We start from the raw sequence: 26,827 nt of genomic DNA, 5'->3' as shown, positions 1-26,827 counted from the left end.
CAACCCAGGACTCCACCAACCAAACATTCAACACAACAACCCAAGACTCAAACTACCAAACCCTCAACACAACAACCCAAGACTCTACCTACCAAACCCTCAACACAACAACCCAAGACTCCACCTACCAAACCCTCAATGCAACAACCCAAGACTCCACCTACAAAACAACCCAAAACCACCTACCAAACCCTCAACACAACAACCCAAGACTCCACCTACCAAACCCTCAATACAACAACCCAAGACTCCACCTACCAAACCCTCAATACAACAACTCAATACTCCACCTACCAAACCCTCAACACAACAACCCAAGATTCCACCTACCAAACCCTCAACACAACAACTAACGACTCCACCTACCAAACCCTCAACACAACAACCCAAGACTCCACCAACCAATCATTCAACACAACAAACCAAGACTCCACCTACCAAACCCTCAACACAACAACCCAAGACTCCACCTCCCAAACCCTCAATACAACAACCCAAGACTCCACCTACAAAACAACCCAAGACTCCACCTGCCAAACCCTCAACACAACAACCCAAGACTCCACCTACCAAACCCTCAACACAACAACCCAAGACTCTACCTACCAAACCCTCAACACAACAACGCAAGACTCCACCTACCAAACCCTCAATACAACAACCCAAGACTCCACCTACCAAACCCTCAACACAACAACCCAAGACTCCACCTACCAAACCCTCAATACAACAACCCAAGACTCCACCTACCAAACCCTCAATACAACAACTCAATACTCCACCTACCAAACCCTCAACACAACAACCCAAGACTCCACCTACCAAACCCTCAATACAACAACCCAAGACTCCACCTACCAAACCCTCAATACAACAACTCAATACTCCACCTACCAAACCCTCAACACAACAACGCAAGACTCCACCTACCAAACCCTCAATACAACAACCCAAGACTCCACCTACAAAACAACCCAAAACCACCTACCAAACCCTCAACACAACAACCCAAGACTCCACCTACCAAACCCTCAATACAACAACCCAAGACTCCACCTACCAAACCCTCAATACAACAACTCAATACTCCACCTACCAAACCCTCAACACAACAACCCACCACTCCACCTACCAAACCCTCAATACAACAACCCAAGACTCCACCTACAAAACAACCCAAGACTTCACCTACCAAACCCTCAACACAACAACCCAATACTCCACCTACCAAACCCTCAACACAACAACCAAAGACTCCACCTACCAAACCCTCAACACAACAACCCAAGACTCCACCTACCAAACCCTCAACACAACAACCAAAGACTCAACCTACCAAACCCTCAACACAACAACCAAAGACTCCACCTACCAAACCCTAAACACAACAACCCAAGACTCCACCTACCAAACCCTAAACACAACAACCCAAGACTCCACCTACCAAACCCTCAACACAACAACCCAAGACTCCACCTACCAAACACTCAACACAACAACCCAAAACTCCACCTACCAAACCCTCAACACAACAGACCCAAACTGAAATGATGACACCATTAAACTGACACAGAGACAGGAGAGTTTTAGTAAAATGTTATTCTTTGTAACCATTTTTACTTTTGGAAATCCATTTAAAAAGACTGTATTTTGATCAATAAATGTCAGAAAAAAGTTTTAAAATATATTGATGTATACTTTAACTATATTGTCATCATCTCAACATTGTGTTCCTCCTCTGATGAAACAAACATGGTAACTTTAGAACAGAGAAGTTGACAGTTTTAACACTTTGTCACCACAGCTTGCTGAGTTCAACCAGTTTCAACCAGTTTCACTCTGCATCACACAGACCTGGATACACTACAGAGAAATCATCTGGATGTGTAGGATAATGCCCACCCCCTTCACCACCAGCATCACTATACTCATCTCTTTGACATGCAGAGAGAAAGAGAGAGAGAGACTGTTAATCTTGATAGTTTATTTCACTTTTGTTTATTATCTACTTCACTTGCTTGGGCAATGTTAACATATGTTTCCCATGCCAATAAAGCCCTTAAATTGAAATTGAATTGAGAGAGAGACAGACAGACAGACAGAGATTTACAGTATCTCTGCTTTTACAATGTAAGCATGTTTCCCAAGCCAATAAACCCTTTGAATTGAATTTAATTTAAAGACAGAGAGACAAAAAGACAGAGAGAGAGATAAAGAGAGAGATAAAGAGAAAGAGAGAGACAGAGGAGAGGGGTGGGGTGTCAGATGAGGGAGGAGCTTTCAATTAAGGAAGACAGAGCGTTTCAGAAACACCCTGCTGTCAAGTGTGTAGCTGACAGAGACTCTGTTGTGGAACTGGGCTAGCAGGTAGTATAGTAAAGTAACTGTAACAGTATAGTAACTGTGGTAGTAAAGTAACTTTAACAGTATAGTAACTGTGGTAGTAAAGTAACTTTAACAGTATAGTAACTGTGGTAGTAAAGTAACTTTAACAGTATAGTAACTGTGGTAGTAAAGTAACTTTAACAGTATAGTAACTGTAATAGTAAAGTAACTTTAACAGTATAGTAACTGTAATAGTAAAGTAACTTTAACAGTATAGTAACTGTGGTAGTAAAGTAACTTTAACAGTATAGTAACTGTTAGTAAAGTAACTTTAACAGTATAGTAACTGTGGTAGTAAAATAACTTTAACAGTATAGTAACTGTGATAGTAAAATAACTTTAACAGTATAGTAACTGTGATAGTAAAGTAACTTTAACAGTATAGTAACTGTGGTAGTAAAGTAACTTTAACAGTATAGTAACTGTAATAATAAAGTAACTTTAACAGTATAGTAACTGTGGTAGTAAAGTAACTTTAACAGTATAGTAACTGTAATAGTAAAGTCACTTTAACAGTATAGTAACTGAGGAGTAACTGTTCAGAATGAAGATACTCCATGTTGTCTCCTGCTGTCTCCTCTCAGGTGAGTTCTGCCTGTCTGTCCATCTGTATCTCTCTCTCTCTCTCTCTCTCTCTCTCTCTCTGTTTCCATAATACTGTCTGGATCATATAGTACATATGGAATAAGATATGTTTTTGTCTATAAGGAGCCAGAATGTTTTACAGTTCTGAGTTTTTTTCCCACATGTGCCTTATGATAATGCACTGAACTTAAAATGTTTGATACGTTGGTATTTTACATGGGTTTGAGCAGGGTTAAAGTCAGGTTTGAGCAGGGTTAAAGTCAGGTTTGAGCAGGGTTAAAGTCAGGTTTGAGCAGGGTTAAAGTCAGGTTTGAGCAGGGTTAAAGTCAGGTTTGAGCAGGGTTAAAGTCAGGTTTGAGCAGGGTTTTAGTCAGGTTTGAGCAGGGTTAAAGTCAGGTTTGAGCAGGGTTAAAGTCAGGTTTGAGCAGGGTTAAAGTCAGGTTTGAGCAGGGTTAAAGTCAGGTTTGAGCAGGGTTTTAGTCAGTTTGAGCAGGGTTTAAGTCAGGTTTGAGCAGGGTTAAAGTCAGGTTTGAGCAGGGTTTTAGTCAGGTTTGAGCAGGGTTAAAGTCAGGTTTGAGCAGGGTTAAAGTCAGGTTTGAGCAGGGTTAAAGTCAGGTTTGAGCAGGGTTAAAGTCAAGGTTGAGCAGGGTTAAAGTCAAGGTTTGATTAGGGGTAAAGTCAAGGTTGAGCAGGGTTAAAGTCAAGGTTTGATTAGGGGTAAAGTCAAGGTTGAGCAGGGTTAAAGTCAGGGTTGAGCAGGGTTAAAGTAAGATTTACCGAGGATTAAAGTTAGATTTGAGCAGGGTTCAAGTAAGATTTACCGAGGATTAAAGTTAGATTTGAGCAGGGTTCAAGTAAGATTTACCGAGGATTAAAGTTAGATTTGAGCAGGGTTAAAGTTAGATTTATCCAGGGTTAAAGTTAGATTTATACAGGGTTAAAGTTAGATTAGAGCAGGGTTAAAGTTAGATTAGAGCAGGGTTAAAGTTAGATTTACCCAGGATTAAAGTTAGATTAGAGCAGGGTTAAAGTTAGATTAGAGCAGGGTTAAAGTTAGATTTACCCAGGATTAAAGTTAGATTAGAGCAGGGTTAAAGTTAGATTATAGCAGGGTTAAAGTTAGATTTACCCAGGATTAAAGTTAGATTAGAGCAGGGTTAAAGTTATATTTACCCAGGATTAAAGTTAGATTAGAGCAGGGTTAAAGTTAGATTTACCCAGGATTAAAGTTAGATTAGAGCAGGGTTAAAGTTAGATTTACCCAGGATTAAAGTTAGATTAGAGCAGGGTTAAAGTTAGATTATAGCAGGGTTAAAGTTAGATTTACCCAGGATTAAAGTTAGATTAGAGCAGGGTTAAAGTTATATTTACCCAGGATTAAAGTTAGATTAGTGCAGGGTTAAAGTTAGATTTACCCAGGATTAAAGTTAGATTAGAGCAGGGTTAAAGTTAGATTTACCCAGGATTAAAGTTAGATTTGAGCAGGGATGAAAGTATGATTTATACATGGTTTGTAATTTCTGCTTCCAACTCACACTCTCAAACACATAGATGCCCTGAACACAGCTCACTTTCCAGACCAATTTCCAGCTTACACTGTCAAACACATAGATCCCCTGAACACAGCTCACGCTCAGAATCCCAATCACCTGAATTCTGATCACCTGTTCACACACCTGTATGTCATGTACACACACTATTTAGTTCAGTTCATTGTGAGGTATTGTTTGTTTTTGTCCTCATTCTATTTGGATCTCTGTTTATTTCCATATTAGTCCTCCCGTGTATCGTAGTTTTTGGCCATCCTCACTAACAACGTTACTAGCCTTTTCCCTGCCTGTACTGTTACCTTTTTGGATTCCCTGTGTATGACCTTCTGCCTGTCCCTGGACCGTGCTACCTGCCTCCTCCTGTGTATGACCTTCTGCCTGTCCCTGGACCATGCTACCTGCCTCATCCTGTGGTCCTTTACACCTGCTGCGCCCTGCACTTGAAACCAGCACTCTGTCTCCCATCTTACTCATTACAGGGTTAAAGTTAGATTTGAGCAGGGTTGAAGTTAGATTTGAGCAGGGTTAAAGTTAGATTTGAGCAGGGTTGAAGTTAGATTTGAGCAGGGTTGAAGTTAGATTTGAGCAGGGTTGAAGTTAGATTTGAGCAGGGTTCAAGTTAGATTTGAGCAGGGTTCAAGTTAGATTTGAGCAGGGTTCAAGTTAGATTTGAGCAGGGTTGAAGTTAGATTTGAGCAGGGTTGAAGTTAGATTTGAGCAGGGTTCAAGTTAGATTTGAGCAGGGTTCAAGTTAGATTTGAGCAGGGTTCAAGTTAGATTTGAGCAGGGTTAAAGTTTATCTCACAGGTCATCAGTTGTGACTGTACTGTGTGTTTCTGTTTGACAGCTCTGTGTGTTGTGGTGTCAGCTGGCACTAAGGAAGTGGTAGGAGGACATGTCGTGTTCAGCTGCTCGTTCTTTTGGGCAGGAACCAACAACAAATACTTCTGCAAGGGGACATGTTCTGGTAGAGACATTCTGGTTGAAACTAAGAGGAGCAAGAATGTAACTCAAGGTAGATACAGTATAGAAGACAACAGAGATGGAGTCTTCTATGTGACCATCAAGAACCTGATGAAGTCAGACTCTGGGACCTACTGGTGTGGAGTGGAGAGATATGGCCTAGACACATACCAAGAGGTGAATCTCATAGTTACAGATGGTAAGTGAATTCTCCATATGAATTGTTATCTAGTAATTCACTTCCTGACTTATTTCCTGACATGAAGTTGTTTCAGTATTGGTGTTTATCTGTACTTTCTATTGACTCACAGCTCCTCCCACTTCTACACCGTCACCTGTCACCTCCCGACGCCATGTCTCCACAACCCTGCCAGACCTCTCTACAACATCCCCAAACACCTCCTCAACCCTCCCAAACCACATCAGTGGTCGCCTATCAAGAGCTGGTATGATGAATCTCTCATCTTCGACATTAACTAATAAGTTGTGATATGAAATACTGTAATGCTGAAAATCAATTGTTTCTGTTCAAGCATTGGACAACTTTCACTACTTCTCTCTCTCTGTTGCTCTCTTTATTCACTCAATCTCTCTCTGTCTCTCTCTCTTTATCTCTCTGTCTCTCTCTCTCTCAATTTCTGGGAAATGTGTTAACATTGCCAAAGCAAGTGAGGTAGATAATATATAAAGTGAAATAAACAATAAAAATTAACAGTAAACATTCCACATACAGAAGTTTCAAAACAATAAAGACATTACAAATGTCATATTATATATATATATGTGTTTTAACAATGTACAAATGGTTAAAGGACACAAGATAAAATAAATAAGCATAAATATGGGTTGTATTTACAATGGTGTGTGTTCTTCGCTGGTTGCCCTTTTCTCGTGGCAACCAACAACTCTCTCTCTCTCTCTGACACCTCACCTCTCTCTCTCTCTCTCTCTCTCTCTCTGTCTCTCTCTCTCTCTCTGACACCCCACCTCTCTCTCTCTCTCTGACACCCCACCTTTCTCTGTCTGTCTGTTTCTCTCTCTATCTCTGACACCCCACCTCTCTCTCTCTCTCTCTCTGACACCCCACCTCTATCTGTCTCTCTCTCTTTTTCTCTCTCTCTGACATCCCACCTCTCTCTGTCTGTCTGTATCTCTCTCTCTGGCTCTCTCTCTTTTTTCACTCTCTCTCTCTCTCATCTAGATTCTCCTCAATAGGAATACTGTCTTGCAGGAAAGAGTGCTGTTAAGTGTCTAGTCAAATCAAAATCAAATCAAATCAAATTTTATTTGTCACATACACATGGTTAGCAGATGTTAATGCGAGTGTAGCGAAATGCTTGTGCTTCTAGTTCCGACAATGCAGTAATAACCAACAAGTAATCTAACTAACAATTCCAAAACTACTGTCTTGTACACAGTGTAAGGGGATAAAGAATATGTACATAAGGATATATGAATGAGTGATGGTACAGAGCAGCATAGGCAAGATACAGTAGATGGTATCGAGTACAGTATATACATATGAGATGAGTATGTAAACAAAGTGGCATAGTTAAAGTGGCTAGTGATACATGTATTACATAAGGATACAGTCGATGATATAGAGTACAGTATATACGTATGCATATGAGATGAATAATGTAGGGTAAGTAACATTATATAAGGTAGCATTGTTTAAAGTGGCTAGTGATATATTTACATAATTTCCCTCAATTCCCATTATTAAAGTGGCTGGAGTTGAGTCAGTGTCAGTGTGTTGGCAGCAGCCACTCAATGTTAGTGGTGGCTGTTTAACAGTCTGATGGCCTTGAGATAGAAGCTGTTTTTCAGTCTCTCGGTCCCAGCTTTGATGCACCTGTACTGACCTCGCCTTCTGGATGATAGCGGGGTGAACAGGCAGTGGCTCGGGTGGTTGATGTCCTTGATGATCTTTATGGCCTTCCTGTGACATCGGGTGGTGTAGGTGTCCTGGAGGGCAGGTAGTTTGCCCCCGGTGATGCGTTGTGCAGACCTCACTACCCTCTGGAGAGCCTTACGGTTGAGGGCGGAGCAGTTGCCGTACCAGGCGGTGATACAGCCCGCCAGGATGCTCTCGATTGTGCATCTGTAGAAGTCTGTGAGTGCTTTTGGTGACAAGCCAAATTTCTTCAGCCTCCTGAGGTTGAAGAGGCGCTGCTGCGCCTTCTTCACAATGCTGTCTGTGTGAGTGGACCAATTCAGTTTGTCTGTGATGTGTATGCCGAGGAACTTAAAACTTGCTACCCTCTCCACTACTGTTCCATCGATGTAGATAGGGGGGTGTTCCCTCTGCTGTTTCCTGAAGTCCACAATCATCTCCTTAGTTTTGTTGACGTTGAGTGTGAGGTTATTTTCCTGACACCACACTCCGAGGGCCCTCACCTCCTCCCTGTAGGCCGTCTCGTCGTTGTTGGTAATCAAGCCTACCACTGTTGTGTCGTCCGCAAACTTGATGATTGAGTTGGAGGCGTGCGTGGCCACGCAGTCGTGGGTGAACAGGGAGTACAGGAGAGGGCTCAGAACGCACCCTTGTGGGGCCCCAGTGTTGAGGATCAGCGGGGAGGAGATGTTGCCTACCCTCACCACCTGGGGGCGGCCCGTCAGGAAGTCCAGTACCCAGTTGCACAGGGCGGGGTCGAGACCCAGGGTCTCAGGCTTGATGACGAGCTTGGAGGGTACTATGGTGTTGAATGCCGAGCTGTAGTCAATGAACAGCATTCTCATATAGGTATTCCTCTTGTCCAGATGGGTTAGGGCGGTGTGCAGTGTGGTTGAGATTGCATCGTCTGTGGACCTATTTGGGCGGTAAGCAAATTGGAGTGGGTCTAGGGTGTCAGGTAGGGTGGAGGTGATATGGTCCTTGACTAGTCTCTCAAAGCACTTCATGATGACGGAAGTGAGTGCTACGGGGCGGTAGTCGTTTAGCTCAGTTACCTTAGCTTTCTTGGGAACAGGAACAATGGTGGCCCTCTTGAAGCATGTGGGAACAGCAGACTGGTATAGGGATTGATTGAATATGTCCGTAAACACACCGGCCAGCTGGTCTGCGCATGCTCTGAGGGCGCGGCTGGGGATGCCGTCTGGGCCTGCAGCCTTGCGAGGGTTAACACGTTTAAATGTCTTACTCACCTCGGCTGCAGTGAAGGAAAGGCCGCATGTTTTTGTTGCAGGCCGTGTCAGTGGCACTGTATTGTCCTCAAAGCGGGCAAAAAAGTTATTTAGTCTGCCTGGGAGCAGGACATCCTGGTCCGTGACTGGGCTGGATTTCTTCCTGTAGTCCGTGATTGACTGTAGACCCTGCCACATGCCTCTTGTGTCTGAGCCGTTGAATTGAGATTCTACTTTGTCTCTGTACTGACGCTTAGCTTGTTTGATAGCCTTGCGGAGGGAATAGCTGCACTGTTTGTATTCGGTCATGTTACCAGACACCTTGCCCTGATTAAAAGCAGTGGTTCGCGCTTTCAGTTTCACGCGAATGCTGCCATCAATCCACGGTTTCTGGTTAGGGAATGTTTTAATTGTTGCTATGGGAACGACATCTTCAACGCACGTTCTAATGAACTCGCACACCGAATCAGCGTATTCGTCAATGTTGTTGTCTGACGCAATACGAAACATGTCCCAGTCCACGTGATGGAAGCAGTCTTGGAGTGTGGAGTCAGCTTGGTCAGACCAGCGTTGGACAGACCTCAGCGTGGGAGCCTCTTGTTTTAGTTTCTGTCTGTAGGCAGGGATCAACAAAATGGAGTCGTGGTCAGCTTTTCCGAAAGGGGGGCGGGGCAGGGCCTTATATGCGTCGCGGAAGTTAGAGTAACAATGATCCAAGGTCTTTCCACCCCTGGTTGCGCAATCGATATGCTGATAAAATTTAGGGAGTCTTGTTTTCAGATTGGCCTTGTTAAAATCCCCAGCTACAATGAATGCAGCCTCCGGATAAATGGTTTCCAGTTTGCAAATAGTCAAATAAAGTTCATTCAGAGCCATCGATGTGTCTGCTTGGGGAGGGATATATACGGCTGTGATTATAATCGAAGAGAATTCTCTTGGTAGATAATGCGGTCTACATTTGATTGTGAGGAATTCTAAATCAGGTGAACAGAAGGATTTGAGTTCCTGTATGTTTCTTTCATCACACCATGTCACGTTAGTCATAAGGCATACGCCCCCGCCCCTCTTCTTACCAGAAAGATGTTTGTTTCTGTCTGCGCGATGCGTGGAGAAACCCGTTGGCTGCACCGCCTCGGATTGCGTCTCTCCAGTGAGCCACGTTTCCGTGAAGCAAAGAACGTTACAGTCTCTGATGTCCCTCTGGAATGCTACCCTTGCTCGGATTTCATCAACCTTGTTGTCAAGAGACTGGACATTGGCAAGAAGAATGCTAGGGAGTGGTGCACGGTGTGCCCGTCTCCGGAGTCTGACCAGAAGACCGCCTCGTTTCCCTCTTTTTCGGAGTTGTTTTTTTGGGTCGCTGCATGGAATCCACTCCGTTGTCCTGTTTGTAAGGCAGAACACAGGATCCGCGTCGCGAAAAACATATTCTTGGTCGTACTGATGGTGAGTTGATGCTGATCTTATATTCAGTAGTTCTTCTCGACTGTATGTAATGACACCTAAGATGACCTGGGGTACTAATGTAAGAAATAACACGTAAAAAAACAAAAAACTGCATAGTTTCCTAGGAACGCGAAGCGAGGCGGCCATCTCTGTCGGCGCCGGAAGTTCTATTACTGATTTCAGTGGTGCCTAATATATAATGGTGTTCTATTATGTTGTAGCAGGGACTATGTTGTCATGGGGATGCAGGAAGTGATGCAACACTTGAGGTTTTGTGGAAAGCAGCTGCTGACACCATGGTTACTATGGTTACTCTGATCACTATCTTACTCAGTCTCTTCCTTTATATTTGTCATCCCAAAGCAATGTAGTTGCGACTCTAGGGGGAGTATTTTCATTTTTGGAAAAAAAACGTTCCCGTTTTAAACGGGATATTTTGTCAGGACAAGATGCTAGAATATGCGTATAATTGACAGCTTAGGATAGAAAACAACGTTTGCCATGTTTCTGTCGATATTATGGAGCTAATTTGGAATATTTTTTGCCGTTTTCGTGACTGCAATTTCCGGGCGATTTCTCAGCCAAACGTGAAGAACAAACAAAGCTATTTCGCCTACAAAAATAATTTTTGGAAAAAAGGAACATTGCTATCTAACTGGGAGTCTCGTGAGTGAAAACATCTGAAGCTCAAAGGTAAACGATTTAATTAGATTGCTTTTCTGATTTCCGTGACCAAGTTGCCTGCTGCTAGCTGGACAAAATGCTATGCTAGGCTATCGATAGACTTACACAAATGCTTGTCTAGCTTTGGCTGTAAAGCATATTTAGAAAATCTGAGATGACAGTGTGATTAACAAAAGGCTAAGCTGTGTCTCAATATATTTCATTTGTGATTTTCATGAATAGGAATATTTTCTAGGGATATTTATGTCCGTTGCGTTAGGATAATTAGTGTCAGGCGATGATTACGCTCCTGCATGCGGGATGGGGAGTCTCTTCCTTTATATTTATCATCCCATAACTAGCAAGATAGTGAAGTCTCTTCCTTTATATTTATCATCCCATAACTAGCAAGATAGTGAAGTCTCTTCCTTTATATTTATCATCCCATAACTAGCAAGATAGTGAAGTCTCTTCCGTTATATTTATCATCCCATAACTAGCAAGATAGAGAAGTCTCTTCCTTTATATTTATCATCCCATAACTAGCAAGATAGTGAAGTCTCTTCCTTTATATTTATCATCCCATAACTAGCAAGATAGTGAAGTCTCTTCCTTTATATTTCTCATCCCATAACTAGCAAGATAGTGAAGTCTCTTCCTTTATATTTCTCATCCCATAACTAGCAAGATAGTGAAGTCTCTTCCTTTATATTTATCATCCCATAACTAGCAAGATAGTGAAGTCTCTTCCTTTATATTTATCATCCCATAACTAGCAAGATAGTGAAGTCTCTTCCTTTATATTTGTCATCCCATAACTAGCAAGATAGTGAAGTCTCTTCCTTTATATTTATCATCCCATAACTAGCAAGATAGTGAAGTCTCTTCCTTTATATTTATCATCCCATAACTAGCAAGATAGTGAAGTCTCTTCCTTTATATTTGTCATCCCATAACTAGCAAGATAGTGAAGTCTCTTCCTTTATATTTATCATCCCATAACTAGCAAGATAGTGAAGTCTCTTCCTTTATATTTATCATCCCATAACTAGCAAGATAGTGAAGTCTCTTCCTTTATCACACCTTTATTTTCACTGCTCTGTCTGTGTCTGTCTGTCTGTCTGTCTGTCTGTCTGTCTGTCTGTCTGTCTGTCTGTACAACTGACTACCATCCAACCTACCATATCTTATTGACTGATCTGTCTACCATCCAACCTACCATATCTTATTGACTGATCTGTCTACCATCCAACCTACCATATCTTATTGACTGATCTGTCTACCATCCAACCTACCATATCTTATTGACTGATCTGTCTACCATCCAACCTACCATATCTTATTGACTGATCTGTCTACCATCCAACCTACCATATCTTATTGACTGATCTGTCTACCATCCAACCTACCATATCTTATTGACTGATCTGTCTACCATCCAACCTACCATATCTTATTGACTGATCTGTCTACCATCCAACATACCATATCTTATTGACTGATCTGTCTACCATCCAACCTACCTTATCTTATTGACTGATATATCCACCAGTCTACCATCCAACCGACCAAATGACAGTTGTATCTATCCATCTATGATGTTTATAGTCTGGAAAGCATCTGGTTTGCCAAAATCTGGTAATTTCTGAAAAACCTGGAAATTTTAGCAAACTCACCAGCTTTGTTCAACTCTGGAACGTCTCTCCTCCTATCTGTGGTCAGGTCTGATGGTATCTATGATATATACAGTACTCTGTAAAGTCTCTCCTCCTGTCTGTGGTCAGGTCTGATGGTATCTATGATATATACAGTACTCTGTAAAGTCTCTCCTCCTGTCTGTGGTCAGGTCTGATGGTGTGGACCAGTGCTGGTCTGGTAGTCATGGTGTTAGGACTGGTCCTGCTCCTGTTCTACAGACAGAGGAGAGGAACCAGGAGAACACCACCACCACCACCACCAGTCTCCTCCAACACACAACCTGACCCTACTGGAGAGGTGAGAGACACAAGGAGTGTGTGTGTGTGTGTGTCCATGATAACTTGTAGTATCTAGAGGTGATAGACAGGGAGGTGGTAATCTAAACATTAAGGGTTGAGTGTGTGAGTCGACAGCCTCTAGTGGGATTCTACTGTAGTCTATTATCATTCCTCAATCTGTCAACAGGAAGAACCTCCTACAAACAACACTTGTTCATTAGACAGCTCAGTTTCAACACATGATGGATTCTCAGACTCATAGGCTGCGTTTACACAGGCAGCCCAATTCTGATCTTAATGATTGGTCTTTTGACCAATCAGATGATATATTTAGCCAATTAAAGGGCTGCCTGTGTAAATGCAGCCATATTAACAATGTAGTTCTTCATTTACATGTTTTGGTTTGAACCTTGACTCACATTGGCTGAGGGCCCTCCACTCTTTTCCATATTGTCCAAATATGTAGTAATTGTCATTGTTTCTCTATGCAGGTTGACTGTGTGTATGAGGAGATCAGAGAGGCAGACAGACAGACAGACACACTTCCTGTGGTCATCTCTGTAGTCTACTCTACTGTCAAATCACCTAACAACTCTACAACCTACCCTGCTGACCAAGCCTCTACAACCTACCCTGCTGACCAAGCATCTACAACCTACCCTGCTGGCCAAGCCTCTACAACCTACCCTGCTAGCCAAGTCTCTACAACCTACCCTGCTGGCCAAGCCTCTACAACCTACCCTGCTAGCTCTGCCACAGGTACTCCACAGATTAATTTGTAACTGCACACGTGGAGTGTTTGAATGTGGGCATTGACAAATAAGTGGGAGGAGCAACATAAGTGGGTGTATGGAAACCTAACAACTAATTGGGCAGTTTGGTTGCCACTCAATATCGATTTGTATCGCTGCTTGTTGCTTCCTTGTAGCATTTTAGCTAACCCTAATCCTTTTCCTAACCTTAACCTGATTCTCCTAACCTGCTAGGTTAGATCTCCTAAGCTACCATGTTAGTTATAATAACCGCCAACATTAATTCTCTTAACCTGCCACATGAATTCTCCTAACCTGCCATGTTAATTCTCCTAACCTGCCATGTTAATTCTCCTAACCTGCCATGTTAATTCTCCTAACCTGCCATGTTAATTCTCCTAACCTGCCATGTTATTTCTCCTAACCTGCCATGTTAATTCTCCTAACCTGCCATGTTAATTCTCCTAACCTGCCATGTTAATTCTCCTAACCTGCCATGTTAATTCTCCTAACCTGCCATGTTAATTCTCCTAACCTGCCATGTTAATTATCCTAACCTGTCATGTTAATTCTCCTAACCTGCCACGTTAATTCTCCTAACCTGCCATGTTAATTCTCCTAACCTGCCACATTAAGTATCCTAACATGCCGTGTTAATTATCCTAACCTGCCTAACTGGCTTAGCTAAAATGCTACAAGGAAAACAGCAAGTAGCCACGCAAAACGGTATTGATTGGCAACCAATCTGCCTTATTAGCTGTTATGTTTCCATACACACACTTTTGTTGATCCTCCCGCTTATATCGCAATGCCAACTTTCAGACACACTCCACGTATGCAGTAACCCATACTTGAATCCACACTGTGACATCTATGCTAATGCTAGCTTCCACAAAGAAAACAGAAATCCAAGCTGTTCTACTGTGACTTCCCAAGATAATATAAATCTAAGCTATTCTACTGCAGATCACCCAGCTTCTCTCATCTACTCCAATGTGGATCTACTCAAAGATGCTAGAGTCTCTTCAAGTCCTCCAACAGCCAGTGGAACCCAGGATGATTCCATCTACTCTACAGCCCAGCTACCCAAAGATACTGTTGAATCTACAAGATACCCTGCTGTACACCTCTCTAAAGACACTCCAGAAGATGCCCTCTACTCTACAGCCCAGCTACCCAAAGATACTGTAGAATCCACAAGATACCCTGCTGTACACCTCTCTAAAGACACTCCAGAAGATGCCCTCTACTCTACAGCCCAGCTACCCAAAGATACTGTAGAATCTACAAGATACCCTGCTGTACACCTCTCTAAAGACACTCCAGAAGATGCCATCTATTCTACAGCCCAGCTACCCAAAGATACTGTATAATCTACAAGATACCCTGCTGTGCACCTCTCTAAAGACACTCCAGAAGATGCCCTCTACTCTACAGCTCAGCTACCCAAAATGATGTAGTACTATAGAATATATACAAGGAATGTGTCCCAAATGACACCCTATTAACTATCCCCCATATGGACCCTGGTCAAAGGCAGTGCTCTATAGGGAACAAGGTGCCACCTGGGATGAAGGGAAGCTCCCTGTAGAGAGATGAAGGGTTGTCACCACAGAGCCGCCATCTTGGAATGACATTAAAAAAACAATCCCTTTCCTGTTTCAAATCCTCCTTGACACATTGTATTAAAACAGCTCATGTGGTTTTACTGTATATAATCTATATAAAATATGAACATCTGGCTTTAAAATCACTTTTATCTCCAGATTTTGTGAAATTCAACCAACATTATTGTAAATATTTGTGTAAATATGAACTATGTGTTTGTCAAATCTTGTCTTCATTTAGTCTGTTATAATAATGAAGACAGTAATACCATAATAGTCCCTTTGAGATTTACATATCTATTGTCTATGTATATACACTGTGCCTTTTAAAGCATTTCATTAAAACATCAAAATAGTAAAGTGCGTGTTTATGTGTGTGTGTGTTTGTAGTGTGTGTGTGTGTGTGTTTGTAGTGTGCGTGTGTCAGTGTGTTTGTGCACATGTAAAGAAAGAGGAAGAGTCTTCTAGACTTGAACCACCTGACTGACACACCACAGAGAGAGCAGACTCGTACTGTGACAGCAGTACTGTACAGTGTAGTGAAGGTACTGTAACAGGAGTAGTGTAGTGAAGGTACTGTAACAGGAGTAGTATAGGGTGTAGTGAAGGTACTGTAACAGGAGTAGTGTAGGGTGTAGTGAAGGTACTGTAACAGGAGTAGTGTAGGGTGTAGTGAAGGTACTGTAACAGGAGTAGTGTAGGGTGTAGTGAAGGTACTGTAACAGGAGTAGTGTAGGGTGTAGTGAAGGTACTGTAACAGGAGTAGTGTAGTGAAGGTACTGTAACAGGAGTAGTATAGGGTGTAGTGAAGGTACTGTAACAGGAGTAGTGTAGGGTGTAGTGAAGGTACTGTGAAAGGAGTAGTGAAGGTACTGTGACAGGAGTAGTGTAGGGTGTAGTGAAGGTACTGTGACAGGAGTAGTATAGGGTGTAGTGAAGGTACTGTAACAGGAGTAGTGTAGGGTGTAGTGAAGGTACTGTAACAGGAGTAGTGTAGTGAAGGTACTGTAACAGGAGTAGTGTAGGGCTTAGTGAAGGTACTGTAACAGGAGTAGTGTAGGGTGTAGTGAAGGTACTGTGAAAGGAGTAGTGAAGGTACTGTGACAGGAGTAGTGTAGGGTGTAGTGAAGGTACTGTGACAGGAGTAGTGTAGGGTGTAGTGAAGGTACTGTAACAGGAGTAGTGTAGGTACTGTAACAGGAGTAGTGTAGGGTGTAGTGAAGGTACTGTAACAGGAGTAGTGTAGGGTGTAGTGAAAGTACTGTAACAGGAGTAGTGTAGGGTGTAGTGAAGGTACTGTAACAGGAGTAGTGTAGGGTGTAGTGAAGGTACTGTGAAAGGAGTAGTGAAGGTACTGTGACAGGAGTAGTGTAGGGTGTAGTGAAGGTACTGTAACAGGAGTAGTGTAGTGAAGGTACTGTAACAGGAGTAGTGTAGTGAAGGTACTGTAACAGGAGTAGTGTAGCGTGTAGTGAAGGTACTGTAACAGGAGTAGTGTAGCGTGTAGTGAAGGTACTGTGAAAGGAGTAGTGTAGGGTGTAGTGAAGGTACTGTAACAGGAGTAGTGTAGCGTGTAGTGAAGGTACTGTAACAGGAGTAGTATAGGGTGTAGTGAAGGTACTGTAACAGGAGTAGTGTAGCGTGTAGTGAAGGTACTGTGAAAGGAGTAGTGAAGGTACTGTGACAGGAGTAGTGTAGGGTGTAGTGAAGGTACTGTAACAGGAGTAGTGTAGTGAAGGTACTGTAACAGGAGTAGTATAGGGTGTAGTGAAGGTACTGTAACAGGAGTAGTGTAGGGTGTAGTGAAGGTACTGTAACAGGAGTAGTGTAGTGAAGGTACTGTAACAGGAGTAGTGTAGCGTGTAGTGAAGGTACTGTGAAAGGAGTAGTGAAGGTACTGTGACAGGAGTAGTGTAGGGTGTAGTGAAGGTACTGTAACAGGAGTAGTGTAGGGTGTAGTGAAGGTACTGTAACAGGAGTAGTGTAGCGTGTAGTGAAGGTACTGTGACAGGAGTAGTGTAGGGTGTAGTGAAGGTACTGTGACAGGAGTAGTATAGGGTGTAGTGAAGGTACTGTAACAGGAGTAGTGTAGGGTGTAGTGAAGGTACTGTAACAGGAGTAGTGTAGTGAAGGTACTGTAACAGGAGTAGTGTAGCGTGTAGTGAAGGTACTGTGAAAGGAGTAGTGAAGGTACTGTGACAGGAGTAGTGTAGGGTGTAGTGAAGGTACTGTGACAGGAGTAGTGTAGGGTGTAGTGAAGGTACTGTGACAGGAGTAGTGTAGGGAGTAGTGAAGGTACTGTGACAGGAGTAGTGTAGGGTGTAGTGAAGGTACTGTAACAGGAGTAGTGTAGGGTGTAGTGAAGGTACTGTGAAAGGAGTAGTGAAGGTACTGTGACAGGAGTAGTATAGGGTGTAGTGAAGGTACTGTGACAGGAGTAGTATAGGGTGTAGTGAAGGTACTGTAACAGGAGTAGTGTAGGGTGTAGTGAAGGTACTGTGACAGGAGTAGTGTAGGGTGTAGTGAAGGTACTGTAACAGGAGTAGTGTAGTGACGGTACTGTGACAGGAGTAGTATAGGGTGTAGTGAAGGTACTGTAACAGGAGTAGTGTAGGGTGTAGTGAAGGTACTGTGACAGGAGTAGTGTAGGGTGTAGTGAAAGTACTGTAACAGGAGTAGTGTAGGGTGTAGTGAAGGTACTGTAACAGGAGTAGTGTAGGGTGTAGTGTAGGCTCTGGAGAGTCTTACGGTTGTGGGCCGAGCAGTTGCCTTACCATGCAGTGATACAGCCCAACAGGATGCTCTCGATTGTGCATCTGTAAAAGTTTGTGAGTGTTTTCGGTGACAAAATTTCTTCAGCCTCCTGAGGTTGCGCCCTCTTCACCACGCTGTCTGTGTGGGTGGACCATTTCAGTTTGTCCGTGATTTGTACACCGAGGAACTTAAAACTTTCCACCTTCTCCTCTGCCGTCCCGTCGATGTGGATATGGGGGTGGTCCCTCTGCTCGTTCCTGAAGTCCACGATCATCTCCTTTGTTTTGTTGACGTTGAGTGGGAGATATTTTCCTGACACCACACTCCGAGGGTCCTCTCCTCCTCCCTGTAGACCATCTTGTTGTTGTTGGTAATCAAGCCTACCACTATAGTGTCGTCTGCAAACTTGATGATTGAGTTGGAGGCGTACATGGCCACCCAGTCATGGGTGAACAGGGAGTAAAGGAGAGGGCTGAGAACACACCCTTGTGGGGCATCAGTGTTGAGGACCAGCAGGGTGGAGATGTTGTTTCCTACCCTCACCACCTGGGGGCAGCCCATCAGAAAGTCCAGGACCAGTTGCACAGGGCGGGATCGAGACCCAGGGTCTGGAGCTTAATGATGAGTTTGGAGGGTTCTGTGGTGTTAAATGCTGAGCTGTAGTTGATGAACAGCATTCTTACATAGGTATTCCTCTTGTCCAGATAGGATAGGGCAGTGTTCAGTGTGATTGCGATTGAGTCGTCTGTGGACCTATTGGGGCAGTAAGCAATTGGAGTGGGTCTAGGATATCAGGTTGGGTGGAGGTGATATGATCCATGACTAGTCTCTCAAAGCACTTCATGATGACAGAAGTGAGCTCTATGGGGCGATAGTCATTTAGCTCAGTTACCTCAGCTTTCTTGGGAACAGGAACAATGGTGGCCCTCTGGAAGTATGTGGGAACAGCAGACTGGGATAGGGACTGATTGAATATGTCCGTAAACACACCAGCCACCTGGTCTGCGCTCTGAGGACACGTCTATGAATGCCGTCTGGGCCGGCAGCCTTGCGAGGGTTAACACGTTTAAATGTTTTACACACGTTGGCCACGGTGAAGGAGATCCCACATGTTTTGGTAGCGGGCCGTGTCAGTGGCACTGTTTTGCCCTCAAACATAGTGCCACTGCTGCTATGGTGTGCTATGGGGACCAGTGAGCTGAGATGAGGTGGGGCTTTACCTAGCAAAGACTTTCAGTGTTGCCCTAATGCTGCCATCAATCCACAGTTTCTGGTTAGGGAAGGTTTTAATAGTCACAATGGGTACAACATCATCGATGCAATTACTAAGAAAATCGCTCACAGAGTCAGCGCATACATCAATGTTGTTGTCTTAGGCTATATCCCAGTCCACATGATCGAAGCAATCATGAAGCGTGGAATCCGATTGGTCGGACCAGCGTTGAACAGACCTGAGCACGGGCGTTTCCTGTTTCAGTTTCTGTCTATAGGCTGGGAGCAACAAAATGGAGTCATGGTCAGATTTGCCAAAAGGAGAGCGGGGGAGGGCTTTGTATGTGTCGCAGAAGTTAGAGTAGCAATGATCCAGAATGCTGCCAGCTCGAGTTGTGCATTCGATATGCTGATAAAATTTAGCGAGCCTTGTTTTCAGTGGAGCTTTGTTAAAATCCCCAGCTACAATAAATGCAGCCTCAGGATTTATGGTTTCCAGTTTACATAAAGTCCAGTGAACTTCTTTCAGGACCGTCGAGGTATCTGCTTGGGGCGGATATACACGGCTGTGATTTCTTTTGGTAGAGAATGCGGTCTGCATTTGATTGTAAGAAATTCTAGGTCAAGTGTACAGAAGGACTTGAGTTCCTGTATGTTGTTATGATTACACCATGAGTCATTAGTCATAAGGCATACACCCCCGCCATTCTTCTTACCAGTGAGATGCTTGTTTCTGTCGGTGCGATACGTGAAGAAACCGGGTGGCTGTATCGACTCTGATAACATATCCCGAAAGAGCCATGTTTCCGTGAAACAGAAAATGTTACAATCTCTGATGTCTCTCTGGAAGGAAACCCTTACTCGAATTTCATCTACCTTGTTGTCAAGGGACTGGACTTTGGCAAGTAGTATAGTCGGGAGAGCGAAGAGAGCGATGTGCCCGCCTATGAAGCCTGACCAAAAGACCGCTCCGTCTAACCCTTCTGTTGTTTTGGGTCGCCTACTGGGATCAGATCCATTGTCCTGGGTGGTGGTCCGAACAGAGGATCTGCTTGGATCGCCTACTGGGATCAGATCCATTGTCCTGGGTGGTGGTCCGAACAGAGGATCTGCTTGGGTCGCCTACTGGGATCAGATCCATTGTCCTGGGTGGTGGTCCGAACAGAGGATCTGCTTGGATCGCCTACTGGGATCAGATCCATTGTCCTGGGTGGTGGTCCGAACAGAGGATCTGCTTGGGTCGCCTACTGGGATCAGATCCATTGTCCTGGGTGGTGGTCCGAACAGAGGATCTGCTTGGGTCGCCTACTGGGATCAGATCCATTGTCCTGGGTGGTGGTCCGAACAGAGGATCTGCTTGGGTCGCCTACTGGGATCAGATCCATTGTCCTGGGTGGTGGTCCGAACAGAGGATCTGCTTGGGTCGCCTACTGGGATCAGATCCATTGTCCTGGGTGGTGGTCCGAACAGAGGATCTGCTTGGGTCGCCTACTGGGATCAGATCCATTGTCCTGGGTGGTGGTCCGAACAGAGGATCTGCTTCGGGAAAGTCGTATTCCTGGTCATAACGTAGATAAGTTGATGTTGCTCTTATATACAATAGTTCTTCCCGGCTGTATGTAATAAGACTTCAGATTTCCTGGGATCACAATGTTAGAAATAAAACATAAAAAACCAACACTGCATGGTTTCCTAAGAACGCGAAGCAAGGTGGTCTCTGTCTTCAGTAAAGACTCTGATGCTAGTAACCCACCAGACACTCCCCCAACAGCTGTAGACACCTCATAATGTACTGCACCATTAAACACTCTGCTACATAGTCTACTACTGTAGACACCTCATAATGTACTGCACCATTAAACACTCTGCTACATAGTCTACTACTGTAGACACCTCATAATGTACTGCACCATTAAACACTCTGCTACATAGTCTACTACTGTAGACACCTCATAATGTACTGCACCATTAAACACTCTGCTACATAGTCTACTACTGTAGACACCTCATAATGTACTGCACCATTAAACACTATGCTACATAGTCTACTACTGTAGACACCTCATAATGTACTGCACCATTAAACACTCTGCTACATAGTCTACTACTGTAGACACCTCATAATGTACTGCACCATTAAACACTCTGCTACATAGTCTACTACTGTAGACACCTCATAATGTACTGCACCATTAAACACTCTGCTACATAGTCTACTACTGTCACTGATCTGTATGGAACATAATAAATTCATGTTTTCATTCATTGGTGTTTTACACCGGGCTTCTACACCTGCATTGCTTGCTGTTTGGGGTTTTAGGCTGGGTTTCAGTACAGCAGGGCTATATAAAATTTGATTTTAAAATCATAAATTTATTATTTGTTTGTTAATTCTTCCAAAATTTTTATTCATTTTTTAAAATAATTATTATTTTAATTTGTTCATATATTCATTAATGTATTTTTTGTTTGTTCCTTCATTCATCGTTCGTTAGTTCAATCATCTGTTTGTTTATTTGTTATTTTCTTTGTCAGTCATTACATTCAGCACGTTCATTCATTCATTCATTCATTCATTCATTGATTGTTTCTACTGTGAATGTAACACTGACTTGAACAAACAGAGACAGTTTGTAGCTTTTAGGAACCTTTGATTATTCAGTGTTTTTTACTCCACTTGATGGGAAATGAGACTCTGTGTATTTATCAATAAAGCACCAATATATTTATGTGTTTTTGATACGTTCCATTCTAGACATTACTATAAGTAGACCTCCCCTCACCAGCCTCCACTGGTGCTGTCAGTAAACTCAGTACCTGTCTCATCAGCATGTACCACTGTCACTAGACACACAGAGCTGAGATGGAGGGAGAGAGAGATGTAGGGAGAGAGAGATGAAGGGAGAAAGAGATGGAGGGAGAGAGAGATGGAGGGAGAGAGAGATGGAGGGAGAGAGAGATGGAGGGAGAGAGAGATGGAGGAAGAGAGAGATGAAGGGAGATTGATATGGAGGGAGAGAGATATGGAGGGAGAGAGATATGGAGGGAGAGAGAGATGGAGGGACAGAGAGATGGAGGGAGAGAGAGATGAAGGGAGAAAGAGATGGAGGGAGAGAGAGATGGAGGGACAGAGAGATGGAGGGAGAGAGAGATGAAGGGAGAGAGAGATGGAGGGAGAGAGATATGGAGGGAGAGAGAGATGAAGGGAGAGAGAGATGGAGGGAGAAAGAGATGGAGAGACAGATGAAGGGAGAGAGAGATGAAGGGAGAGAGAGATGGAGGGAGAGAGAGATGGAGGGAGAGAGAGAGATGGAGGGACAGATGAAGGGAGAGAGATGAAGGGAGAGAGAGATGAAGGGAGAGAGATATGGAGGGAGAGAGAGATGGAGGGACAGATGAAGGGAGAGAGAGATGAAGGGAGAGAGAGATGAAGGGAGAGAGATGGAGGGAGAAAGAGATGGAGGGACAGATGAAGGGAGAGAGAGATGAAGGGAGAGAGAGATGAAGGGAGAGAGAGATGAAGGGAGAGAGAGATGAAGGGAGAGAGAGAGATGAAGGGAGAGAGAGATGAAGGGAGAGAGAGATGAAGGGAGAGAGAGATGAAGGGAGAGAGAGATGGAGGGAGAGAGAGATGGAGGGAGGTCACCCTCCAGTGGTAGAATAACTCTGTTTCTCTCCTCTGTCGACAGCCTCCAGTCTGCATGAATGTATGAATGTGTTTCTGTGCTTTGATCCATAGAGGACTCTCTCACTCTATTTTTCTCACTGATCTCATTTTCTCTCTCTCTCTACTGTGCGATGTAGGAACAAAGATGTGATTGGTTAAGGAGGAAGAGGGAGGGGCTGTCAGACATATTATGTGGTAGGAGGGTTTGAACTACTAGAGAGAGAGAGAGAGAGAGAGATGCAGAAATAGGGAACTACATAGTTGTAAGACTGCAAAGAGTGAGTGAGAGAGAGAGGGAGGGCAGAGAGAGAGAGAGAGAGGGAGGGCAGAGAGAGAGAACATCAAGTACATCAAGTTTGTATTTAAGTTCCTATAAGTAGAGAGAGAACAGAGAAAGTTACAGACTTGGACACACAATATTATATCAGAACCTATAGACACCTGGACCAACCTGGAGAGAACACAACATTATATCAGGACCTTTAGACACCTGGACCAACCTGGAGAGAACACAACATTATATCAGGACCTATAGACACCTGGAGAGAACACAACATTATATCAGGACCTATAGACACCTGGACCAACCTGGAGAGAACACAACATTATATCAGGACCTATAGACACCTGGACCAACCTGGAGAGAACACAACAAGATGAGGATCCTGCTGATAGTCATCCTCCTCTCCTTCATGACAGGTAATAAGCTTGTTATAACTCTCTATAACAATGTAATAACATCCAGTTAGGTTTCTTATAAAGGCTGCTACTATAGATAATATATTTTCTCTGTTCTGATTGACAGGTTGTTTGAGCTCCTTCAAAGTGACAGGATACTCTGGAGGAACTGTCATCATCTACTGTCATTATTCCACAGAAGACAGAAGTAATGACAAATATTTCTGTAAGCGGCAGAACAGTTTGAGTTGTAAGGATCAAATCAGAACTGGATTGAGGAACACCTGGCAGCACAGTGGTAGATTCTCTCTGTATGACAACACTGAAGGAAACGACTTCAAGGTGATGATCAGACAACTGACCAGACAAGATGAAGGGACCTACTGGTGTGGAGTGGACAAACCTATTATACCTGACAGTTATACCAAGGTAGAGCTGGAGGTGAAGCAGGGTGAGGGACTTTTACTTTAACTTTATAAAATTAATTTAGCTACATATGTTATTACATGATCAGTACCACTAGTCAATGAAGTCAGTCTATAGTATTAGACTAAGGTTGTGGTGTGTGTTCCTATTGACAGATGACTGCTGTGAGAAGTCAGTCTATAGTATTAGACTAAGGTTGTGGTGTGTGTTCCTATTGACAGGTGACTGCTGTGAGAAGTCAGTCTATAGTACTAGACTAAGGTTGTGGTGTGTGTTCCTATTGACAGATGACTGCTGTGAGAAGTCAGTCTATAGTATTAGACTAAGGTTGTGGTGTGTGTTCCTATTGACAGATGACTGCTGTGAGAAGTCAGTCTATAGTATTAGACTAAGGTTGTGATGTGTGTTCCTGTTGACAGATGACTGCTGTGAGAAATCAGTCTATAGTACTAGACTAAGGTTGTGGTGTGTGTTCCTATTGACAGATGACTGCTGTGAGCAGTCAGTCTACAGAACTAGACTAAGGTTGTGATGTGTGTTCCTATTGACAGATGACTGCTGTGAGAAGTCAGTCTATAGTATTAGACTAAGGTTGTGATGTGTGTTCCTACTGACAGATGACTGCTGTGAGAAGTCAGTCGAAAGTATTAGACTAAGGTTGTGGTGTGTGTTCCTATTGACAGGTGACTGCTGTGAGAAGTCAGTCTATAGTATTAGACTAAGGTTGTGATGTGTGTTACTATTGACAGATGACTGCTGTGAGAAGTCAGTCACAGAGACGGCCTTTCTGGGAGGAGAAGCTACCATCAGATGTAACTATCCAGAGGACCATGAGGACAACATCAAGTATTTCTGCAAAGAAGACAGTGAATCTGACTGTGAAAACAAGATATCAGATACATATCATGAAAAACCTAGAAGATATTCTCTTTCTAAGAGAAGAAGAGAGAGATTCTCCACAGTGACCATCAGTGACCTGACTGAAGATGATACTGGGACCTACTGGTGTGGAGTAGAAACCAGCAGGACAGAACAACGTTACATTACACTGATCACACGGGTGTGGCTGCTTGTTATAAGTGAGTATAAACGTCTTCTTTCTCTTTAACATGTGACTCTAAACACACAAGTTGCAGTTATCTATTTGATAAAAGTAGTTTAATTTAAATGATAATTGCATGACCTGGACCCCTACAAATCAGCCGGGCTAGACAATCTGGATCCTCTCTTTCTAAAGTTATCCTCCGAAATCTTTGCAACCCAATTTACTGGCCTGTTCAACCTCTCTTTCGTATCGTCTGAGATCACCAGAGATTGGAAAGCTGCCGTGGTCATCCCCTCCTCAAATGGGGAGACACTCTAAACCCAAACTGCTACAGACCTATATCTATCCTACCCTGCCTTTCTAAGGTCTTTGAAAGCCAAGTTAACAAACAGATCACCGACAATTTCAAATCCCACCATACCTTCTCCACTATGCAATCTGGTTTCCGAGCTGGTCATGGGTGCACCTCAGCCACGCTCAAGGTCCTAAACGATTTCATAACCGCCATTGATAAGAAACAATACTGTGCAGCCATATTCATCAACCTGGCCAAAGCTTTCGACTCTGTCAATCACCACATTCTTATTGGCATACTCAACAGCCTTGGTTTCTCAAATGACTGCCTCACCTGGTTCACCAAATACTTCTCAGAGTTCAGTGTGTCAAATCAGAGGGCCTGTTGTCCAGACCGCTGGCAGTCTATGGGTTGTGCCACAGGGTTCAATTCTCGACTCTTTTCTCTGTATACATCAATGATGTCGCTCTTGCTGCTGGTGAGTCTCTGATCCACCTCTGAGCAGATGACACCATTCTGTATATTTCTGGCCCCTCTTTGGACGCTGTGTTAACTAACCTGCTCCATACAACTCTCCTTCCGTGGCCTCCAACTGCTCTTAAATGCTAGTAAAACTAAATGCATGCTCTTCAACCAATCGCTGCCCATACCTGCCCGCTCATCTAGCATCACTACTCTGGACGGTTCTGACTTAGAATATGTGGACAACTACAAATACTTAGGTGTCTGGTTAGACTGTAAACTCTCCTTCCAGACTCACATTAAGCATTTCCAATCTAAAATGAAATCTAGAATCAGCTTCCTATTTCACAATAAAGCCTCCTTCACTCATGCTGCCAAACATACCCTCGTAAAACTGACCATCCTACCGATCCTTGACTTCGGCAATGTCATTTACAAAATAGCCTCCAACACTCTACTCAGCAAATTGGATGCAGTCTATGACAGTGCCATCCGTTTTGTCACCAAAGTCCCATATTCTACCCACCATTGCGACCTGTATGCTCTCGTTGGCTGGCCCTCGCTTCATATTCATCGCCAAACTCACTGGCTCCAGGTCATCTATAAGTCTTTGCTAGGAAAAGCCCTGCCTTATCTCAGCTCACTGGTCACTGAAGCAGCACCCACCCGTAGCATGCGCTCCAGCGGGCATATCTCACTGGTCACCCCCAAAGCCAACTCATCATTTGGCCGTCTTTCCTTCCAGTTCTCTGCTGCCAATGACTGGAACGAATTGCAAAAATCACTGAAGCTGGAGACTCATATCTCCCACACTAACTTTAAGCACCAGCTGTCAGAGCAGCTTAAAGATAATTGCACCTGGACATAGTCCATCTGTAAATTGCCCATCCAACTACCTCATCCCCATTCTGTTATTTTTTGTTTGTTGCTCCTCTGCACCCCAGTATCTCTACTTGCACATTCATCTTCTGCACATCTACCATTCCAGTGTTTAATTGCTAAACTGTTATTATTTTTGTTGCCTTACCTTCGTTATCTTACCTCATTTGTACACAATGTATATATAATTTTTCTATTGTGTTATTGACTGTATGTTTGTTTATTCCATGTGTAACTCTGTGTTGTTGTTTGTGTCGCACTGCTTTGCGTTATCTTGGCCAGGTCACAGCTGTAAATGAGAACTTGTTCTCAACTAGCCTACCCGGTTAAATATATATAAATATATATATTTTAAA

The 26,827-nt window shown here is 43.5% G+C and overlaps 2 protein-coding genes across 2 annotated transcripts in view; both read left to right on the top strand.

The window, feature by feature from the left end:
• Positions 1-2,929: 2,929 nt before the first annotated feature.
• LOC118938152 (uncharacterized) lies at positions 2,930-15,213 on the top strand. The gene is made up of 6 exons (XM_090194591.1): positions 2,930-2,969; positions 5,308-5,682; positions 5,795-5,929; positions 12,565-12,713; positions 13,186-13,453; positions 14,413-15,213. Exons 1-6 carry the CDS (start codon positions 2,930-2,932, stop codon positions 14,817-14,819), a joined length of 1,374 nt encoding a protein of 457 aa, XP_090050717.1. The 3' UTR covers positions 14,820-15,213.
• Positions 15,214-22,854: 7,641 nt separating this feature from the next.
• LOC110485391 (uncharacterized) overlaps positions 22,855-26,827 on the top strand; it is a 6,987-nt gene continuing 3,014 nt past the window's right edge. Inside the window, exons 1-3 of the mRNA XM_036939910.2 lie at positions 22,855-23,385; positions 23,492-23,815; positions 24,540-24,869. Coding sequence (XP_036795805.2) covers positions 23,343-23,385; positions 23,492-23,815; positions 24,540-24,869 — 697 coding nt within the window. The 5' untranslated portion in view covers positions 22,855-23,342. The remainder of the gene's footprint in view (positions 23,386-23,491; positions 23,816-24,539; positions 24,870-26,827) is intronic.

The sequence above is a fragment of the Oncorhynchus mykiss genome, chromosome 13 (assembly GCF_057628025.1).
Source record: "Oncorhynchus mykiss isolate SJ-2025 chromosome 13, ASM5762802v1, whole genome shotgun sequence".
NCBI classification, from domain to species: domain Eukaryota; kingdom Metazoa; phylum Chordata; class Actinopteri; order Salmoniformes; family Salmonidae; genus Oncorhynchus; species Oncorhynchus mykiss.
The sequence above is the reverse complement of the archived record's forward strand: the minus strand, read 5'-3'. Positions and strand labels throughout refer to the sequence as shown.